This window comes from Chroicocephalus ridibundus, chromosome 18 (genome assembly GCF_963924245.1).
Source record: "Chroicocephalus ridibundus chromosome 18, bChrRid1.1, whole genome shotgun sequence".
Lineage (NCBI taxonomy): Eukaryota > Metazoa > Chordata > Aves > Charadriiformes > Laridae > Chroicocephalus > Chroicocephalus ridibundus.
Genome location: NC_086301.1, coordinates 8,056,993 through 8,078,473, shown reverse-complemented (window position 1 = coordinate 8,078,473; position 21,481 = coordinate 8,056,993). Strand labels below are relative to the sequence as shown.

General features: G+C 60.2%; 1 protein-coding gene across 2 annotated transcripts; it reads left to right on the top strand.

Annotated features, from left to right (window-relative positions):
• The first annotated feature begins 1,108 nt into the window (after positions 1-1,108).
• On the top strand, positions 1,109-17,946 carry LOC134524929 (endothelial cell-selective adhesion molecule-like). Of its 2 annotated transcripts, XM_063355245.1 has the most exons (8): positions 1,117-1,180; positions 5,395-5,460; positions 8,919-9,076; positions 13,862-14,075; positions 14,153-14,308; positions 16,540-16,662; positions 16,788-16,926; positions 17,601-17,946. In XM_063355245.1, the coding sequence occupies exons 1-8, from the start codon at positions 1,135-1,137 to the stop codon at positions 17,944-17,946; spliced, it is 1,248 nt and encodes a 415-aa protein (XP_063211315.1). In that variant the 5' UTR covers positions 1,117-1,134. The 2 variants fall into 2 exon arrangements, with proteins under 2 accessions (XP_063211316.1, XP_063211315.1); XM_063355246.1 differs by lacking the exon at positions 5,395-5,460 and having other exon boundaries at positions 1,109-1,180.
• Positions 17,947-21,481: the final 3,535 nt, after the last annotated feature.

The following is a 21,481-nucleotide window of genomic DNA, read 5'->3' as shown; positions in this document are numbered from 1 at the left end:
GAGTTGATGAATGAATTTCTTCGCTGGGAGCCGCTTTCCTTCCCCGGCGGAGATTCCTGAAATCTTTGACGACGGGAAGGGATGCGGAGAGAAGAGAGGAAGAGGAAGGGGCGCCCCCGTCCCGCTCCCGGGCCCTTGAAATGGGGCGAATTGCCCCGAAATGGGGCGAATTACCCTGAAATGGGGCAAATTACCCCGAAATGGGGCGAATTACCCCGAAATGGGGCGAATTGCCCCGAAATGGGGCGAATTGCCCCGAAGAGCCTCTGCCGGGAGCCGAGGAGGGGGAGAGAAGCCGTCGGCTGGAGGAGGTGAGATCCCGCCGGGATCTGGCCGGGATGATTCCCCCCCCAGCCCCCCGTAGCTTCCTCGCTCCCCGCAGCCGGATCCCGTGATCCCGGCGGGATTTACGGGGGAGACGAGGGCGAGAAGGGATTAATTCCACCACCATCACACCCCCCCCCCCCTCCCCGACTTCATCCTCCTCCTCCACGGCCGGCGTCTAATCTCTCCCTGCTCCGAGGTCGGACGGAGGACCGGGATAACCTCGGCGGGCAGGATTGATCCCGGCGGCTCCGGAAAATGGGAGAACCTCGATCCGCAGGGTGAAAAAATGTGGAAAACAATGGCCTTTTTTTGGCGGGGGGGGGTGAGGGGGCGGATTTTCATTTTTTCCATTGGTTTTTAAGGATGACGGTGATCGTCCCGAGGGCGAGGGGTGGCGGGGGGCGAGGGGGGGGGCGGGGGGACACGCCGGACCCTCCCTGTGCCCCCCCCGCGGAGGTGGGGGGAGAATATTGGGGAGCCACATTGTGGCCCCCCCCCATAACCTCACTATAATTAATAATAAATAATAAATAATAACCCAAACAATGAGTTAATCATCGCCGATTTCTTGGGGGGGGGGGGGATGTCCCTGCTTCGGACCCCCCCCCCCGGGGATCATCCCCCCCCCCCCCTCCATGGGGTGGGGTGGGAAGAGGCCACGCCCCCCCCGGAGGCTCCGCCCCCACCTGCGGGGCGGGTTCCCGCCCCCGCCCCGGTTCCTCCCCCCGGGTTCCCCCCCCCGGTTCCCCCCCCCTTCCCCCCCCCTTCCCCCCCCCCATCCCTCCGGCACCTGCTGCGGCTCCGGCCATGGGCGCGCTGCGGCGGGCGGCGCTGGCGCTGGCGGCGCTGCTGGGTGAGCCCCGGGGCACCGGGGACGGGGGGGGCACCGATGGGGGACAGGGGGGTGTCCCGGGGGGGGGGGGGGCAGCCGGTAGGACCCGGCGGCACCGAGGGGAGAGCCGGGAGGGAGCCGGGGAACGGCGCGGGGCGGGGGGGGGGCGGCGGGACCGGAGCGCAGCGGGGACCCGGGGTACCGGGGTGGGGGGGGCACCGGGGGGCACCCGGGGTACCGGGGTGGGGGGGGGGTGCACCGGGCGGGACCCGATGGTCCCGGCGACACCGGGCAGGACAAGGGGAAGCTCGGGGGGGGGGCAGCGGGACGAGCTCAGCAGTACGGAGGGGGGGGCACCGGGCGGGAGCCGGGGGTACCGGGGAGTCGGGGAGGGGGGGGGCACCCCACGGGACCCGGCGGTACCGGGGGGGGGCACCGGGAAGAGCTCAGCAGTACCGAGGGGGGGGGCGGCGGGACCGGAGGGCACCGGGCAGGACACGGGGAGGCACCGGGGGGGCGGGGGGGGACTCGGCGGTAGCATCGCGGGGGGGCAGCGACAGGACCCGGGGAACTTGGATGTGGCGGGGGGGGGGGCACCGGGCAGGACCCGACGTACCGGAGCGTATCGGGCAGGACACGGGGGTACGGGGGGTGGGGGGCACCGGGGGGGGCACCGGGCGGGACACGGAGTGGCCGGGGGGGCATCCATCGAGCCCCACGGGAGCTGGGGGCCCCCGGGCAGGACCCTGGGGAGCTTTAGGGGGTCACCAGGGGGGTGACACCAGCCACCGGCCCCCTCTGTGTGCCCCCCGACCCCCACCCCGGTCCCGCAGGCAGGAGGGTGTTTGGGGTGGGGGGGGGGGCCCCAATCCGCCCCCGGCCCCGTTTCGGGGTGTCCCGAGAAGGGGGAAAAAAAAAAAATTCCGCGTCCCCCCGGGAAAAGCCGCTTCGCTCCTCGGAGCTGCCGAACGGCACCTTCCAGCACCCGCAAACCAAAAGCCACCCTGGGGTGGGGGGGGGGGGGGAGCCGATAATTCACCCCCCTGCATGGCGTCAGGTGGAAAAAAAAAGAAAAAAAACCAAAAAATCCCATTTTTTTTCCCCATTTTTTCCCCACTTCCATGAGAGAAACCGGCCGCCTCCCGCTTTCCTGGGCCTTTACGTTCACCCCGACCGGCCGCGGGGCGACGCGTCTCCACCTTCCTCTTGCCGTGGGGTTTTTCCCTCCTTCCCCCCGCCCCCCCCCCCTCCGTGAACCCCCCAAAAAAAATTCCCAACCCCGCTTGAGTTTGTCTGGAAACGCCCCGGTCGCTCCGAAGGGAAGCGTCCCTTGGCGTTCCCGGGGAAGGAGAGGCCTTTGGGGAAAGGAAACGGCCCCCGAAGACAATGGCAGCGGCGTTTCCTCCTGGCGGGACGCGGGGTGGGGGTGTCCCCCCCAGAGCCCGGGGGGGGGGACGTGTTTTGCTCCTTGAAGGTGTTTTTTTAAATTTTTTTTTCCATGATAAAAATGAATTAAAGGGCGTTGGGATGAAGCGCGGGGGTCGCTCCGGCCCTAAATCCCATCGGGATGCTCCTTCGCCCGCATCCCCGTGGAGTGAATTTGCTCCGGGGTCATAATTTGGCCCCCTCCCCCCCCCCCTTCCCCCCAAAAAAAAATTCCCTCCCGAGTCCCGGGATGCGATGCCGGAGGGAGCGGGAGGACGAAACCGCAGGGAAAAGATGCTTTTGAGCCCCAAAACGAGTGGTTTTCCTTGAAGTTCGCTTCCAAACATCCCGGCCCCACCCTGTGGGATCCCTACGGGAGCGTGATGGGAAAAGCAAACCGGGGGGTGATGCTCGGCATCCCCAATCCCTTCCCTATTCCCAATCCCATCCCATCCACGTTCCCATCCCGATCCCATCCCGTTCGCCTTCCCAGTCCCATCCTCATCCCATTCCCACTCCATCCTCATCCCATTCCCATCCCATCCCATCGCCGCCTCCTTCTCCCAACCCCGGGGGGGGGGTTGAAGCCTGTTTCTATCTATAGCAAAGTCACGTCGTCGTCTTATTATTTTATTTAATTTTTCTTTTTTTTTCTTTTTTTTTTTTTTTTTTTTTTTTTTCCTTTTCCCAAATTTGGCCTCTCCGGAGGATACGGCGCTTTCTGCCCCCACCCCGGGGTCGTGAGAAAAGCCGCCGGGGATTTTCCCAAGGGATGCCGCTCCGCGGCCCAGGCGTCTCCTATCTGCCCGGTTATAAATAGTCGGAATTAAGGGAAAAGGAGACGGGGGGGGGGATAAAATCAAATCCCAAATTAAAAAAAAAAAAAATAATAATAATATTCCAGGTGCCCCTGTCGCCTCACCGAGATGCTCCTTGACCTTTTTCCGGAGTGGGTTTGGGTTTTTTTGGGGGTTTTGGGGTTTTTTTTTGGGGGGGGGTGGGGGGGGGCGGTTTTCCGGCCGGATTCCCGCCGGGGATTTTACATCCCAAACCTGGGCTTTCGGGATTTCCTTTGGGTGCTGGTTTCACATGACTCCGGCGCCTTAATCCCACGGAGCCGGGTCATCAAACCTCCAGCCCATAATACTCCAGGGGTTAATAGTTTATGGGGAAGGTTTTTTGGGGGGGGGGGGGGGTCAGGGCCGAGCCTCGAGCCGGGAAGCAGCTATTTGGTTTTGGGGTGAAACGACGCGATTTGAGGTCAGAATTCCATATAAAGGAAGGGGATTGAGGCGGCTGCGGGAACGCGGGGACGGAACGGGATTAGTTTTTTTCCGTAGGGGAAAAAAAAAAATCGAAAGGTGAATTTTAAAGGATTTTTTGGGGGTTTTTTTCCCCCCGAGGGAAAAAATTAAAAGCGTTTTTAAAGGGAAATTTAAAGTTTTGGGGGTTTTTTTTGGTTCCCCCCCTCCCCCCAAGGGAAAAAATAAATTTAAGGGTGTTTTTAAGGCGAATTTAAAAAAAAAAATTAAAAAATTAAGGTAAATTTAAAGGTAATTCCCCCCCCCCCCGGAAGAAGAAATCGAAGGGTAAATTGAAAGGTGGTTTATTCCGTCGGGAAAAAATTAAGGATGTTTTTAAAGATTACGTTTAAAGGTGTTTATTCCCTCGGGGAGGGTGGGGGGAAAAATAACAAAAAAAAATCAGGGTTTTTCAAAGGTACTTTTAAAGGTCAACGGAAAGGTTATAATTTTTTATTTTTTTTTAAATTTTATTTATTTATTTTTCTTTTTTTTTCCAACGGCAAAACTCCTGGCAGATGGGCTGGAGCGGAGGGAAACCCCCCGGGCAGGTGCTGAGCTCGGGGCGCTGGATAAAAATCCAGGTTTTTTTTCAACCCAAATAGCAACCGGGAAGGTCCCAAGATTCCTCCCCCCCGCCCCCCCCCGCCCCGATACGCGTATTCGCGCCGGAGCGGCTTAATTTTTTCGATCTGGTTAAAGCATTAGAGGATTTGAAGCGCGGAGGTGGCTAAAGCCGGGGCTGATGCCAAAGGGTTCGGTCCCGTGCCCGCCGCTCGAGCACCGGGAATTTTTTAGGCTCCGAAAATTCCCAGCTGAGGAATCTGGGGGGGGGAAAGGAGATTTTTTTTTTTTTTAAATTTTTTATTTAGGAATCGAGCATCCTCCGGTCTCCGGATCCGTCCGGTTGGAATGGGGGGAGGACGGAGCCGCGGTCGGCTGTCACAGTCATCATTAGGTTTCAGAGTGAACGCGGGCGCGGGAAGAGCAGAGGGAGCCTGGGCTACGCCTGGCGTTGGCGGGTTGAGCCCCACGGGCTCTTTTCACCCCCGGGAGCGGGACGGAAAACCCCCAGCTGATGCCGGAGCATCTTTTCCCACCCCCCCCCCCCAACTCCGGCACCCGGATTTCTCCGGAGACCCCCAGCGCCCTTTGGCCCACCCCCCCTGGGATCGCTACTGTCGTCGTTTTAATCGTTATTACGCTATTAGCGCTACCCCATCCCCGTAATTAAGCACGCAGCGGCGCTCGACGTAATTAATAACAGTAATAATATTAATTCTTGGGCGGGCTCCCCGGCGCCCGCCCGCGTGTGTGTGTCCCCCCCCCGTCTTCGTCCGTCGTCCCCCCCCCCCGCCTCCGACGCCAGGACTTAAGGGTTTATGTTCTTAACCCGAGGGAGCTATTTTTAAGCATCTTCCCCAGACCGGGGCCCGATTTCTCCCGGTTTTTTCACCGGAGAAAGGAAATTTGCGTCTTTTTTTTTTTTTTTTTTTTTTAAATTTTTAGTTCTTGTTGAATTCCTGGGAAGACTTTATCGGCCGGAGCAGAGTTTCCTGCCCCGGGAGCTGGAAGGTTCCATCCGGAAACCGTGCCGATGCCTTGCCGGGAGGGGGGGGATGAACGGATGCAGGAGGAGGCTAAAAATACCCCCCCACCCCCCCCCCAGCGCCTTGTTTGCCTCTTCCCACCCTGGAAAAATCCCATGGAAACCTCCGAGTCCAGAGGGAAGAGGGCAAAGCCCTTGGAGGCTCCCTAAATCCTTCAAAAGCGGGGATATTTCCCCAAACCCCAGGCGGCGGAGCGAGGATTTGGGATGCCGGGGGAGCATCACGCTGTTCCCCCCCCCCCCCGCTGCCTCCCCATCCCAATCCGGAGCATCCCTGGGGCGCTGGCGGGAGCGGGGCCAGCTGGGGACACGGATCGATGGGCAGGATGCGGGGATGGAGCTGCCGGGATGCGGGTCCTCGCTGGCATTCCCCTGGGAAAAAAAAAACAAAACAAAAACCCCGCCGCAGACCCGGCCCTCGCCTGATCCGATTAATTTTCCGGCTGAGCCTTACGGGCAAAGCCGGGGAATAATCTTCCCCCGGAGCCCAGCATCCTTCTGCGCTCCGTGGTGCCCGCTCCCGTCCTGATGCCTGCCCCCAGTGGGCTCTGGGGATGCTGGGGACACAGGGACGGGGTATTTGGGATGGGGTGGGATTTTTGGGACGGGACATCGGGGATAGGATATTTGGAATGGGATGAGTTGGGATGGGACATCTGGGATTGGACGGGATGAGATGGCATAGGGTATCTGGGATGGGATGGGATATTTGGGATGAGATGAGATGGGATACTTGGGATGGGATGTTTCGAAAGGGATGGGACAGTTTGGGATGGGACAGGGTATTTGGGATGGGATGGGATGAGATGAGATATTTGGGATGAGATGAGATGGGATCTTTGGGATGAGATGGGATGGGGTATTTGGGATAGGATATTTAGAAGGGGATGAGATGAGTTGGGATGGGACATTTGGGATTGAATGGGATGAGATGGGATAGGATATCTGGGATGGGATGGGATATTTGGGATGAGATGAGATGGAGTGTTTGGGATGGGATGTTTCGAAAGGGATGGGACGATTTGGGATGGGACATTTGGGATGGGACAGTGTATTTGGGATGGGATGAGATGAAGTATTTGGGATGAGATGAAGTATTTGGGATGAGATGAGATGGGTTCTTTGGGATGAGATGAGATGGGGTATTTGGGATGGGGTATTTGGGATAGGATACTTAGAAAGGGATGAGATGAGTTGGGATGGGACATTTGGGATGGGACAGGGTATTTGGGATGGGATGAGATGGGATGGGTTATTTGGGATGGGAAAAGATGAGATGGGATATTTGGGATGGGATGGCATGAGATGGGATGGGATGTTTGGGACGGGACATCGGGGATAGGATATTTGGAATGGGATGGGACATTTGGGATTGGACGGGATGAGATGGGATAGGATATTTGGGATGGGATGGGATATTTGGGATGAGATGAGATGAGATGGGGTGTTTGGGATGGGATGAGATGGGATACTTGGGATGGGATGTTTCGAAAGGGATGGGACGATTTGGGATGGGACGTTTGGGATGGGACAGGGTATTTGGGATGGGATGAGATGGGATGTGATATTTGGGATGGGATGAGATGAGGTATTTGGGATGAGGTATTTGGGATGAGATGAGATGGGATCTTTGGGATGAGATGAGATGGGATGTGATATTTGGGATGGGATGGGATGAGGTATTTGGGATGAGATGAGATGGGATCTTTGGGATGAGATGAGATGGGATGTGATATTTGGGATGGGATGAGATGAGGTATTTGGGATGACATGAGATGGGATCTTTGGGATGGGATGAGATGGGATGTGATATTTGGGATGGGATGAGATGAGGTATTTGGGATGAGATGAGATGGGGTATTTGGGATGGGGTATTTGGGATAGGATACTTAGAAAGGGATGAGATGAGTTGGGATGGGACATTTGGGATGGGACAGGGTATTTGGGATGGGATGAGATGGGATATTTGGGATGGGATGGCATGAGATGGGATGGGAGGTTTGGGACGGGACATCGGGGATAGGATATTTGGGATGGGATGGGATATTTGGGATGAGATGAGATGGGGTGTTTGGGATGGGATGAGATGGGATACTTGGGATGGGATGTTTCGAAAGGGATGGGACGATTTGGGATGGGACGTTTGGGATGGGACAGGGTATTTGGGATGGGATGGGATGAGATGAGGTATTTGGGATGGGATGAGATGGGATCTTTGGGATGACATGAGATGGGGTATTTGGGATAGGATATTTAGAAGGGGATGAGATGAGTTGGGATGGGACATTTGGAATGGGACAGGGTATTTGGGATGGGATGAGATGGGATGGGATATTTGGGTGGGATGAGATGAGTTGGGATGGGACATTTGGGATGGGATGGCATGAGATGGGACGGGGTGTTTGGGACGGGACATCGGGGATAGGATATTTGGAATGGGATGAGTTGGGATGGGACATTTGGGATGGGATGGGATGAGATGGGATATTTGGGATGGGATATTTGGGATAGGATATTTAGAAAGGGATGGGATGGCATGAGATGAGATGGGGTATTTGGGATGGGATGGGGTATTTGGGATTGAGATGAGATGGGATATTTGGGATGGGATGAGATGAGTTGGGATGGGACATTTGGGATGGGATGGCAGGAGATGAGATGGGGTATTTGGGATGGGATGGGATGTTTGGGATGGGACATCGGGGATAGGATATTTGGAATGGGATGAGTTGGGATGGGACATATGGGATTGGATGGGATGATATGGGATAGGATATTTGGGATGGGATGAGATGGGATGGGATATTTGGGATGGGATGAGGTGGGTTGGGCTATCTGGGATGCGATGAGATGAGTTGGGATGGGACATTTGGGATGGGATGGCATGAGATGAGATGGGGTATTTGGGATGGGATATTTGGGGTAGAATATTTGGGATGGGATGGGATGGAATGGCCTCCCAGTTTAGCACCAGCAGGAAAAGGGGGGATGCTGGGGAGAGCTTGTGAGGTGCATACGGGTGCCTCCCCCCACCCCAGATCCCACGGGATGGAGGACCTGGCACCCCAACACTGCACTCACGGCGGGTGCCCGGCCGTGGGAGCTCCTGGGGAAGAAACAGCAGCCCCTGGGGGGGCGGGGGCGGATTTTCAGCCGGAGATTTTCCCATCTCGGGAGGAGGAAAGGGGGATGGGAGGGCTCGGCATTGTCCTGCATCCTCCGGAGCAGCCGGAAAGCCCTTCCCGCGGCAGGGAAGGAGGAGAAATGTCTTCCCGGCCCAACCTCCCGACGATAACCTGGGAGTGTTGGGGTTTCCCTTGGGAACGGGGAGGTTTTTCCAACAATCGGCGGGGTTTTTGTGGGAAAAAACGGCACCTGGGGGTTGAGTCACGTCCCGTTTTCTTCCCTCTCCGGCCGTGAGCAGGCGTCTCCTCAGCCGTGCTGGAGGTGCACGTGGGGACGGGCTCGGTCTTCTCGGTGGAGGGGCAGCAAGCGGTGCTGCCCGCCTGGTACACCAGCCGCTCCCAGAAGAAGCCCTACATCACCTGGCTGCTGGATAAGGAAGATGCCGACCCCTTCCAGGTCAGCAGTGGGGCGGGGAGGGAGGGGGACCCACCGGGAGGAGGCCATGGTGGAGGGGTGCTCATGGTGTCCGTGACGGGGAGGCGCCCGTGATAGGGGGGAAGCTTCTGGTGCCCATGATGAGGTGAAGCTCGTGGTGCCCACCACGGAGAGGTGCCCACCATGGGATGGTGCCCATGGTGGGAGAGAAGCTTACGGTGTCCACGAAGAGGTAGTGTCCATGATGGGGTGAAGCTCATGGTGCCCACCATGGGGTGGTGCTCATGGTGAGGGGGAAAGCTCATGGTGCCCACCATGGGATGGTGCCCATGGTGGGAGAGAAGCTTACGGTGTCCACGATGAGGTGGTGTCCATGATGGGGTGAAGCTCATGGTGCCCACCGTGGGATGGTGCCCATGATGGGAGAGAAGCTTATGGTGTCCACGATGAGGTGGTGTCCACAATGAGGTGGTGTCCGTGATGGGGTGAAGCTCATGGTGCCCATCATGGGGTGGTGCTCACGGTGAGGGGGAAAGCTCATGGTGCCCACCATGGGATGGTGCCTGTGATGGGAGAGAAGCTTACGGTGTCGACAAGGAGGTACTGTCCATGATGGGGTGAAGCTCATGGTGCCCACCATGGGATGGTGCCCATGGTGGGAGAGAAGCTTACGGTGTCCACGACGAGGTAGTGTCCATGAGGGGGTGAAGCTCATGGCGCCCACCATGGGGTGGTGCTCATGGTGAGGGGGAAAGCTCATGGTTCCCACCATGGGATGGTGCCCGTGATGGGAGAGAAGCTTATGGTGTCCACGATGAGGTAGTGTCTGTGATGGGGTGAAGCTCATGGTGCCCACCATGGGGTGGTGCTCATGGTGAGGGGGAAAGCTCATGGTGCCCACCATGGGATGGTGCCTGTGATGGGAGAGAAGCTTACGGTGTCCACGATGAGGTGGTGTCCATGATGGGGTGAAGCTCATGGTTCCCACCATGGGATGGTGCCCATGGTGGGAGAGAAGCTTACGGTGTCCACGATGAGGTAGTGTCCATGATGGGGTGAAGCTCATGGTGCCCACCATGGGATGGTGCCCATGGTGGGAGAGAAGCTTATGGTGTCCACGATGAGGTGGTGTCCACAATGAGGTAGTGTCCGTGATGGGGTGAAGCTCATGGTGCCCATCATGGGGTGGTGCTCACGGTGAGGGGGAAAGCTCATGGTGCCCACCATGGGATGGTGCCTGTGATGGGAGAGAAGCTTACGGTGTCGACAATGAGGTACTGTCCATGATGGGGTGAAGCTCATGGTGCCCACCATGGGGTGGTGATAATTGTGGGGGGAAAGCTCATGGTGCCCACGGTGGGGGAATGCTCGTGGTGGCCATCATGGGGAGGCGCCCGCCATGGAGTAGTGCCCATGGCGCCCACGGTGGGGGGGAAGCTTGTGGTGTGTCCCTGTTGAGGTGGTGTCCATGATGGGGTGAAGCTCATGGTGTCCACCACAGGCAGGTGCCCACCATGGGGTGGTGCTCATGGCAGGGGGAAAGCTCATGGAGCCCATGACTGTGCGATGAACGCGATGGGGGAATGCTCATGGTGCCCATGACGGGGAGGTGCCCATGATGGGGGGAACCTCATGGTGCCCACAGTGGGGAGGTGCCCACGATGTCACGGATAAAACACCTCGAAGGAAGGCCACCAGAAGAGCAGCAGGAAGGAGAGGCAGCCGCTCCAGCCAGGAAGCCAGCTTCTCCGGGCGCCCAGCTGAGGTGCCTCCGTGCAAACGCATGGAGCACGGGAAACAAGAGGAGTTAGAGATGTGTTCACGCCTCCAGGGCTGTGATCTCCTTGGCGTCACGGAGACGTGGTGGGATGACTCCTATGACTGGAGTGTGGGAATGGAGGGATACAGGCTCTTCAGGAAGGACAGGCAGGGGAGACGAGGAGCGGGTGTTGCCTTCTATGTCAGTGACCAGCTGGAGTGCACGGAGCTCCACCTGGGGATGGATGAAGACCCAACGGAGAGCTTATGGGTCAAGATTAACGGGAACACAGGGGCAGGGGACATTACGGTAGGGGTCTGCTCCAGGCCTCCTGACCAGGACAACAGAGCGCATGAGGCCCTCCACAGACATAGGAGCGGCATCGCGTTCACAGACCCTGGTCCTCATGGGGGACTTCAACCACCCCGATACCTGTTGGAAGGACAACAGAGCAGGGCACGAGAAATCCAGGAAGCTCTTGGAATGTGTCGATGACAACTTTCTTCCTCAAATGGTAGAGGAGCCAACAAGGAGAGGAACTATTCCGGAGCCTGTCCTTACCAACAAGGAGGACGTTCCTGGTGGGGAACGTCAAGCTCAAGGGCGGCCTCGGCTGCAGCGATCGTGAAGTGGTAGAACTCAAAATCCTTCGGGCAGCGAGGAGAGCACGCCGCAAGCTCACTACCCTGGACTTCAGAAGAGCAGACTTTGGCCTCTTGAGGGACTTGCTTGGCTGGGAAACATGGGAAAAAGCACTGGAGGGAAGAGGGGCCCAAGAGAGACGGTTAGTATTCAAGGATCACCTCCTCCAAGCTCAGGAACATCCCAAGAATGAAAAAGTCAGGCAAAAATGAGCAGGAGGCCTGCATGGATGAACAAGGAGCTCCTGGAGAAGCTCAAGAGCAAAAAGGAGGCCTACAGAGGGAAGACGTGGGCCCTCTCCAGGAGGCAGGAGACCTGGTCACCCAGGGGATGGAGAAGGCTGAGGTGCTGAATGACTTTTTCGCCTCGGTCTTCACCGGCAAGGGCTCCAACCACACCACCCAAGTCGCAGGATGCAAAGGCAGGGGCTATGAGAATGAAGAGCCGCCCACTGTAGGAGAAGATCAGGTTCGGGACCATCTGAGGAACGTGAAGGTGCATAAGTCCACGGGACCGGATGAAATCCATCCGCGGGTCCTGAGGGAGCTGGCAGATGAAGTCGCCAAGCCGCTTTCCATTGTATCTGAAAAGTCATGGCAGTCCGGTGAAGTTCCCACTGACTGGAAAAGGGGAAACAGAACCCCCACGTTCAAAAAGGGAAAAAAGGAAGAGCCGGGGAACTACAGGCCGGTCAGTCCCACCTCTGTGCCCGGCAAGATCATGGAGCAGATCCTCCTGGAATCTCTGCTGAGGCACATGGGAAATAAGGAGGTGACTGGTGACAGCCAACATGGCTTCACCAAGGGCAAGTCGTGCCTGACAAATCTGGTGGCCTTCTACGATGGTGCCACAGTGTTGGTGGATAAGGGGAGAGCAACCAATGTCATCTACCTGGACTTACGCAAAGCTTTTGACATTGTCCCACACGACATCCTGGTCTCTAAATTGGAAAAGCAGGGATTTGATGGATGGACCGCTGGGTGGATAAGGAACTGGCTGGATGGCCGCGCTCAAAGGGTTGCGGTCAACGGCTCGATGTCCATGTGGAAACCAGTGACGAGCGGCGTTCCTCAGGGGTCAGTACTGGGACCGGTGCTGTTTAACATCTTTGTCGGTGACATGGCCAGTGGGATCGAGGGCACCCTCAGGAAGTTTGCCGGTGACACCAAGCTGTGTGGCGCAGTCAACATGCTGGAGGGAAGGGATGCCATCCAGAGGGACCTGGACAGGCTGGAGAGGTGGGATCACGGCAACCTCATGAAGTTTAAGCAGGCCAAGGGCAAGGTCCTGCACCTGGGTCATGGCAATCCCAGGCACAAAGACAGGTTGGGTGGAGAATGGCTGGAGAGCAGCCCTGAGGAGAAGGGCTTGGGGGTGGTGGTGGACGAGAAGCTCAACATGAGCCAAAAACATGCGCTGGCAGCCCAGAAACCCCCCCGCAGCCGGGGCTCATCCCCAGCAGCGTGGGCAGCAGGGCGAGGGGGGGGATTCTGCCCCTCTGCTCCGCTCGGGGGAGACCCCCCTGCAGTGCTGCCTCCAGCGCTGGGGCACCAACAGCAGAAGGACACGGAGCTGTTGGAGCGGGGCCAGAGGAGGCCCCGGAGATGCTGGGAGGGCTGGAGCCCCTCTGCTGTGGGGACAGGCTGAGAGAGCTGGGGGGGTTCAGCCTGGAGAAGAGAAGGCTCCGGGGAGACCTTCCAGCCCCTTCCAGTCCCTCAAGGGGCTCCAGGAAAGCTGGGGAGGGACTCTGGAGCAGGGAGTAGAGGGATAGGATGAGGGGTGATGGCTTCAAACTGGAAGAGGGAAGATTTAGGTTAGATATTGGGAAGAAATTCTTGGCTGTGAGGGCGGTGAGCCCCTGGCCCAGGTTGCCCAGAGAAGCTGTGGCTGCCCCATCCCTGGAGGGGTTCAAGGCCAGGTTGGACGGGGCTTGGAGCAACCTGGGCTGGTGGGAGGTGTCCCTGCCCGGGGCAGGGCGTGGAACCAGATGATCTCTAAGATCCATTCCAACCCGAACCAGTCTGTGATGGGAGACGCTCATAGTGCCAACGATGGGGAGTAACCCACCGCGGGGGGGAAGACCGTGGTGCCCATGATGGGGAGGTGCCCACGATGGGAAGGTGCTCGTGGTGCCCATGATGTGGTGATGCTCATGACGGGGCAGTTTCTCATGGTGCCCGTGACGGGGGGGTGGGGGGCGGTGTGGCACGACCCTTGTGGTGCCCATGGTGGGGAGATGCCCGCAGTTCTCGTGCCGTGGATGCTCATGGCAGGTGAGGATGGAGGGGGCTCATGCTGCTCCACAAAATATGGGATCTGGGGGCTGAGGGGGGTGGGGTGGGGTGGGATTTCCTCTCCTGCAACACAATCCGGAGGTGCCTGAGCGGGCGTTTTCCCCCGCGCAGATCCTGACCTACCTGGACGGGGTGGTGAAGGTGGAGGAGACGGAGCTGAAGCCCCGCGTGGGGTTCCTGCACCCCGTCCTCTCCCACAACATCTCGGTGTTCATCAACGCCACCCGGGAGCGCGACTCGGGCCAGTACATGTGCACCGTCAACGTGGTGGACGATGTCACCAGCACGGGCAAGAACATCGGCGTCATCAACCTCACCGTCCTGGGTAAGGCTCCGCCGGTCGCCCCGGCTCCCTTCAGCGTCCCCCGTGGTGTCCCTCGGGACTAACGTCGGTGCCCGCAGTGCCACCGGCCGCCCCGACTTGCCGGCTGCACGGCGACCCCACGGTGGGGGCCAACGTCACCTTGAGCTGCACCTCCGAGAAGGGGAAGCCCTCGCCCGCCTACCAGTGGCAACGCACGGCCCCCACCCTGCAGGTCTTCTTCCCCCCCGCCCACGGTAAGGTGGCACCCCCGGGGCGGGGTGGGGGGAGCGGGATGGGGGGGACACACAGGGGGAAGCGGGGTGGGAGGAGCGGAAAATCCCGAGGAGCTTCAGCTGGGGGATGCTTTTGGTTTGGTCCCCTTAATTCGGCCCGTGCCTGGATTATCCCCTTAATCCTGCCTGTTCCTGCCCATTCCTCGGGGGAATATCCCCTTAATCCTGCCTGTTCCTGCCCATTCCTCGGGGGAATATCCCCTGAACCCTGCCCGTGCCTGGAATATCCCCTTAACCCTGCCCGTTCCTGCCCATTCTTGGAATATCCCCTTAAATCTGCCTCTTCCTGCCCATTCCTCAGGGGAATATCCCCTTAACCCTGCCCGTGCCTGGAATATCCCCTTAACCCTGCCCATTCCTGGATTATCCCCTTAACCCTGCCCGTTCCTGCCCATTCTTGGAATATCCCCTTAACCCTGCCTGTTCCTGCCCATTCTTCAGGGGAATATCCCCTTAACTCTGCCCATTCCTGCCCATTCCTCGGGGTAATATCCCCTTAATCCTGCCTGTTCCTGCCCATTCCTCGGGGGAATATCCCCTGAACCCAGCCCGTGCCTGGAATATCCCCTTAACCCTGCCCATTCCTGCCCATTCTTCAGGGAATATCCCCTTAACCCTGCCCATTCTTGGAATATCCCCTTAACCCTGCCCGTTCCTGCCCATTCTTCAGGGAATATCCCCTTAACCCTGCCCATTCCTGCCCATTCTTCAGGGAATATCCCCTTAACCCAGCCCGTGCCTGGAATATCCCCTTAACCCTGCCCATTCCTGCCCATTCTTCAGGGAATATCCCCTTAACCCTGCCCATTCCTGGACTATCCCCTTAACCCTGCCCGTTCCTGCCCATTCTTCAGGGAATATCCCCTTAACCCTGCCCATTCCTGGACTATCCCCTTAACCCTGCCCATTCCTGGAATATCCCCTTAAACCCTGCCCATTCCTGCCCATTCTTCAGGGAATATCCCCTTAACCCTGCCCGTGCCTGGAATATCCCCTTAACCCTGCCCATTCCTGCCCATTCTTGGAATATCCCCTTAATCCTTCCCGTTCCTGCCCATTCTTCAGGGGAATATCCCCTTAACCCTGCCTGTTCCTGCCCATTCCTGGACTATCCCCTTAACCCTGCCCGTTCCTGCCCATTCCTCAGGGGAATATCCCCTTAACCCTGCCCATTCTTGGAATATCCCCTTAACCCTGCCCATTCCTGCCCATTCCTGGAATATCCCCTTAATCCTTCCCGTTCCTGCCCATTCTTCAGGGGAATATCCCCTTAACCCTGCCCGTTCCTGCCCATTCCTCAGGGGAATATCCCCTGAACCCTGCCCGTGCCTGCCCATTCTTGGAATATCCCCTTAACCCTGCCCATTCCTGCCCATTCCTCAGGGGAATATCCCCTTAACCCTGCCCGTTCCTGCCCATTCTTGGAATATCCCCTTAAATCTGCCTGTTCCTGCCCATTCCTCAGGGGAATATCCCCTTAACCCTGCCCGTGCCTGGAATATCCCCTTAACCCTGCCCATTCCTGGAATATCCCCTTAACCCTGCCCGTGCCTGGAATATCCCCTTAACCCTGCCCATTCCTGGAATATCCCCTTAATCCTGCCCGTTCCTGCCCATTCTTCAGGGAATATCCCCTTAACCCTGCCCATTCTGGATTATCCCCTTAACCCTGCCTGTTCCTGCCCATTCCTCAGGGGAATATCCCCTTAACCCTGCCCATTCTTGGAATATCCCCTTAACCCTGCCCATTCCTGCCCATTCCTGGAATATCCCCTTAACCCTGCCCATTCTTCAGGGAATATCCCCTTAACCCTGCCCATTCTGGATTATCCCCTTAACCCTGCCTGTTCCTGCCCATTCCTCAGGGGAATATCCCCTTAACCCTGCCCATTCTTGGAATATCCCCTTAACCCTGCCCGTGCCTGGAATATCCCCTTAACCCTGCCTGTTCCTGCCCGTTCTTGGAATATCCCCTTAACCCTGCCTGTTCCTGCCCGTTCTTGGAATATCCCCTTAACCCTGCCTGTTCCTGCCCGTTCTTGGAATATCCCCTTAACCCTGCCTGTTCCTGCCCGTTCTTGGAATATCCCCTTAACCCTGCCCGTTCCCGCCCAAGGAGGCAGGGGGATGGGCGGGGGGGGGGGCGGGCAGGGGGGTGGCCGCGGGGCAGCGCCCGAATTTCTCGCCCGCAGACCAGGCCAGGGGCACCCTCAAGCTGACCAACCTCTCCCTGGAGATGTCGGGTCTCTACGTCTGCGCGGCCGAGAACCGCGCGGGTTCGGCCGAGTGCAGCATCGTCCTGGAGGTGCACTCAAGTGAGTACGTGTCGGGGTGGGGGGGACACGGTCCCCACGCGGTCCCCGTGGGAATAAAGAAGGAGGCGATCTCCCCCCCGGCCCTCGCCACCTCTCCGTCTCTCTCTGTCTCTCTCTCCCGGCAGCTAGCACCAAAGCCGTCATCGCTGGCGCCGTGCTGGGCTCCCTGGGCGCCCTCGCCACCGTTGTCTTCTTCGCCCGGCGGGTCGTCGGCTACCGGAGGAAGAAACGGGACGGCCAGGAGGAGGCAGCCAATGAGATCAAGTGAGCGCCCCCCCCCCCCCCCCCCGCCTCCAGTGGAGGAGGTTCAAATCATCGCTAGGTTTCAGAGTTAACAGGAGTGGGGAAAGGAGGTTTCCATCTGTGGGTAGTCATCATTAGGTTTCAGAGTTAACCAGCAGGGGGAAGGTTTCCATCTGTGGCCAGCCATCATTAAGTTTCAGAGTTAACAGGAGGAGGGGGGAAGTTTCCATCTCTGGCCAGTCATCACTAGGTTTTAGAGTTAACAGGGGAGGAGGAGGTTTCCGCCTCTGGCCAGCCAACATTAGGTTTCAGAGTTGACAGGAGGAGGTTTCTATCTCCAGCCAGTCATCGTTGGGTTTCAGAGTTAACAGGAGGAGGGGGGAAGTTTCCATCTCTGGCCAGTCATCACTAGGTTTCAGAGTTAACAGGAGGAGGGAGGAAGTTTCCATTTCAGAGTTAACAGGGGAGGAGGACGGCTACCAGGATGGCTCTGGCAGCCATCATTAGGTTTCAGAGTTAACATTTTCCACCTCAGTTTTCCCCCCTTTCCCTCGTGCCCCCCTGTTTTGGGGTCCAGGAGCTCTACGCAACCTCGGACTCCCCGTTGCTTCGTGGGGGGGGGGGGGGGGGGCAGCGGGATGGGGAATGGCGGGGTTCCCTGTGCCGATCTCTCCGACGCTGTCCCCTCTCGGCAGGGAAGACGCCGTGGCCCCCAAAACCCCCACGTGGGCCAGGAGCCCGGCCTCGGACACCATCTCCAAAACCAGCACCTTGTCCTCCATCGCCGGCACCCGGGAGAGACCCTACGGGGCCAAACCCCCCTCCGACACCGCCTCCATCCTCACCGGCAGCTACCGGGGACCCCCCCCCCGGGGAGGGGGGCGTACCCCCAATCTCTCCCCCCCCGCCGTTAACGGCACCCCCCAGCGCCGCCAGGAGCCGGCCGCCCCCCCGGCATCGTTGCCCCCTTCCAGCTTGGCACGGGCGGGCGCCATCCCCGTCATGGTGCCGGCGCAGAGCCGAGCCGGCTCCTTGGTGTGACACCCCCACCCCCCCCCCCCCCCCCCCCAAAAAAATGACACCCCCTCCCCCCCCCCATTTTCTGGGGTGGTTTTTTTTTTTCCCTTTTTGGGTTATCTTCTGGGTTTTTTGGTTTTTTTCTTCATTTTAAAAGAGGCCTCGAGCAGCTGGACTCATCCTGGGGGTGTTTAATGGGTTTGGGGGCGGGGGGGGGGGGGCCTCCCCAGGTTTGGGACAGGGGGGGTTGAAGGGGGGGGACCGAGTCTCCCTGTAACACCCCAAAATAGGCCCGGCCCCACCCAGAGGGGGGCAGTCATCTTTGTCGGGTTTTTTTTATATATATATATATATATGTATCAGTTGAAACAGGGGATTTTTCATAAAAGAGCATTAAAAGCCGGGGGGGGGACGGGGGGGGGTGGGAAGCGCTTTTTTTTTTTTTTTTTTTTTTTTTAGGGATTTTTCTGAATTAAAAGCTGGCCGCGCCGCCCGGCGCCGCGATTTTTGGGTGAGTTTGTGGGGATCGAGGCGGGTGGCGGGTCTCGGCCGTCCCTCTGAGCGCCGGCGGCGCGGCGGCTGTGTGATGTCACGGCGGCTGTGTGATGTCACAGCGGCTGTGTGATGTCACGGCGCACGCACACACCCCTCCCCGCCCCGCCTCCAGGGTCCTCGGCGTGGCGTGGTGGCACGCGTGCCTTGTCACCCCCCAAGACCTGTCTGGCGCCGTGACGTCACGCCCTGTGTCGGGGAGGTGTGGGGGGGTGTGATGTCACGACGAGCATCGCGGCATCCCGTGTGACGTCACACCGGCTGCCCCATGTCCGTCGGTGTTGTCGTGCGCGCCCCGCGGGATGTCACCCCTGCCGTCGCGCTGCCGGCAGTGACATGACGCGTGTGTGTGACTCTGCACGCGTGAGCGCCTCTAGCAGTGACGTCACACGCCCCTGTACGATGTCACACCAGCCGTCGTGTGCCCGGCGGTGATGTCACGCCCCCCGACCCGCGGCCGCAGAGCGTCACACGAGCTCTCTCCCACCCACCGGCGGCGCTGCGCCCGCTTGCATGACATCAGCGCACGCCCTGCCGTGACGTCAGCGCACCCGGGCGCTGTCGCACCGGCCAGCGACGTCCCGCACCGGCGCAACGTGACGTCACGGCTGGGCATCACCCGCCCGCCTTCCCCCTCCCACCCCCCCCACCGGCCACCCCGTGACAATCCCACCTCCGCCCCGCTGTGACCTCACCGCGCCGCCGTGACCTCACCGCTCCGCCAGGTGACAGTCGGAAGGCGCCAAGGACAGGCCGGGGCTCTGGCAGGGACCTTTATTGGGGCGGGGGGACCCCGGGGCTGGGGGGGGCAGCCGGGGGCAGGGGGGACCCCGGGGGGCACATGCAGGGGGTGGCGGGGGGCAGCGGGGGGTCCTGGGCCTCGGCGGGGGCTCGGCGGCGATGGGGGGTCCGGGGAGCAGCCGGCGGCCCCTGCAAGCAAGGAGAGAGCGGTCAGCGCGGGCACCAGCCCTGCCTGCGCCCTGCCTGCACTCTGCCTGCACCCTGCTCCTGCCTGCACTCTGCCTGCGCCCCTGCTCCTGCCTGCGCCCTGCTCCTGCCTGCACTCTGCCTGCACCCTGCTCCTGCCTGCGCCCTGCTCCTGCCTGCGCTCTGCCTGCACCCTGCTCCTGCCTGCGCCCTGCTCCTGCCTGCACTCTGCCCGTGCCCTGCTCCTGCCTGCACTCTGCCTGCACCCTGCTTCTGCCTGCGTCCTGCCTGCACACTGCTCCTGCCTGCAGCCTGCCCCCTGCTTGTGTCCTGCCTGCACCCTGCCTGCATGCTGCTCCTGCCCACTGCCTCTACCTGCACCCTGCCTGCGCCCCGCTCCTGCCTGCGCCCCGCTCCTGCCTGCGCCTTGCCTCTGTATCCTGCTGGCGCTCTGCTCCTGCCTGCGCCCTGCTCCTGCCTGCGCCCTGCCTCTGCTTCTGCCTGCGCCCTCCTCCTGCTTGTGCCCTGCTCCTGCCTGCGCCCTGCCTCTGCATCCTGCCTGTGCCCTGCCTGCACGCTGCTCCTGCGCCCTGCCCCTACGTCCTGCCTGCGCCCTGCTCCTGCCTGCGCCCTGCCTGCACGCTGCTCCTGCGCCCTGCCCCTACGTCCTGCCTGCGCCCTGCTCCTGCCTGCGCCCTGCCTCTGTGCCCTGCTCCTGCCTGCGCCCTGCCTGCGTACAGCTCCTGCCTGCACCCTTCCTGCATGCTGCTCCTGCCCCCTGCCTCTACCTGCTCCTGCCTGCGCCCTGCTCCTGCCTGCACCCTGCCTCTGTATCCTGCCTGCGCCCTGCTCCTGCCTGCATCCTGCCTGTGCATCCTGCCTGCGCCCTGCCTGCTCCTGCCTGCGCCCTGCTCCTGCCTGCGCCCTGCCTCTGCATCCTGCCTGTGCCCTGCCTGCACACTGCTCCTGCGCCCTGCTCCTGCCTGCGCCCTGCCTCTGTGCCCTGCCTGCGCCCTGCTCCCGCACCCTGCCCCCGCCCTGCCTGTGCCCTGTTCCTGCATCCCACTGCCGCGACCTGCCCCCTGCCCGCCCCCTGCCTGCACCCGCTCCCATGCCCTGCCTGCACCCTGCTCCTGCCTGCACCCTGCCTCTGCACCCTACCTGCGCCTGCGGCCTGTCTGTGCCCTGCTCCTGCGTCCCACTGCTGCGCCCTGCCTGCGCCCTGCCTGCACCCTGCCTGCCACCCGTCCATGCCCTGCTCCTGCACCCTGCCTGCACCCTGCCTGCACCCTGCCTGCACCCTCCTCCCGCACCCTTCTCCTGCACCTTGTCCACCTCCTGCCCTGCTGCTGCTGCATCCTGCACCCTCTCCGTGCCCCGTCCCCTCCCTGCCTGCACCCTGCCTGCACCCTGCCCTCTTTGCACCCTTCCCACGCCCTGCTCCTGCAGCTTGCACCCTCTCCGTGCCCTGCCCACACCCTGCCCGCACCCTGCCCGCACCCTGCCCGTGCCCTACTTGCAGCCGCCCACGAGCGCTGCCTGCACCTTGCCTGCGCCCTGCTCCTGCACCCTTGTCCTGCCTGCGCCCGCTCCTGCCTGCAGCCTGCCCCCACCCAGTCCCAGACAAGCAGCCGGGAGCCCCCGGGGGGGGACAGACACCCAGCCTGGGCCCCCCAGGACAGAAGATACTAGTGGGAGGGGGGGGGTGTACCCAGCTCAGCCCACCTAACGAGGGAGCCCTAATGAGCCTCATGGCCCTAATGAGCTTCACAGCAGCTGCTTCCCCATTGCAGCCCCACAGCATCCGCACGGAATCCTCGCTGCCGCCCCACTGCTCCTCCATTGCACCCCCCCCCCATTGCATCCTTGTTGAATCCCCCCCCCTGCACCCTCAGTTCATCCCCTCTGCGCCCTCCCTGCATCCTCAGCTCATCCCGCTGCACCCCCAGTGTATCCCGACAGCATCCTCACTTCATCCCCACGGCATCCTCGGTTTATCCCCGCTGCATCTCCACAGCATCCTCGGTTTATCCCCACTGCATCCCGAGCGTAGCCCCACTGCATCCTCAGGTTATCCCCC

Excerpts from the sequence above, each read along its gene's own strand:
- LOC134524929 (XM_063355245.1), top strand. The coding sequence starts at position 1,135 with ATGGGCGCGCTGCGGCGGGCGGCGCTGGCGCTGGCGGCGCTGCTGG. Across the intron at positions 5,461-8,918 it reads CCTGCCCCGGGAGCTGGAAG|GCGTCTCCTCAGCCGTGCTG; the intron begins GTTCCATCCGGA and ends GGCCGTGAGCAG. Across the intron at positions 14,309-16,539 it reads CTTCTTCCCCCCCGCCCACG|ACCAGGCCAGGGGCACCCTC; the intron begins GTAAGGTGGCAC and ends TCTCGCCCGCAG.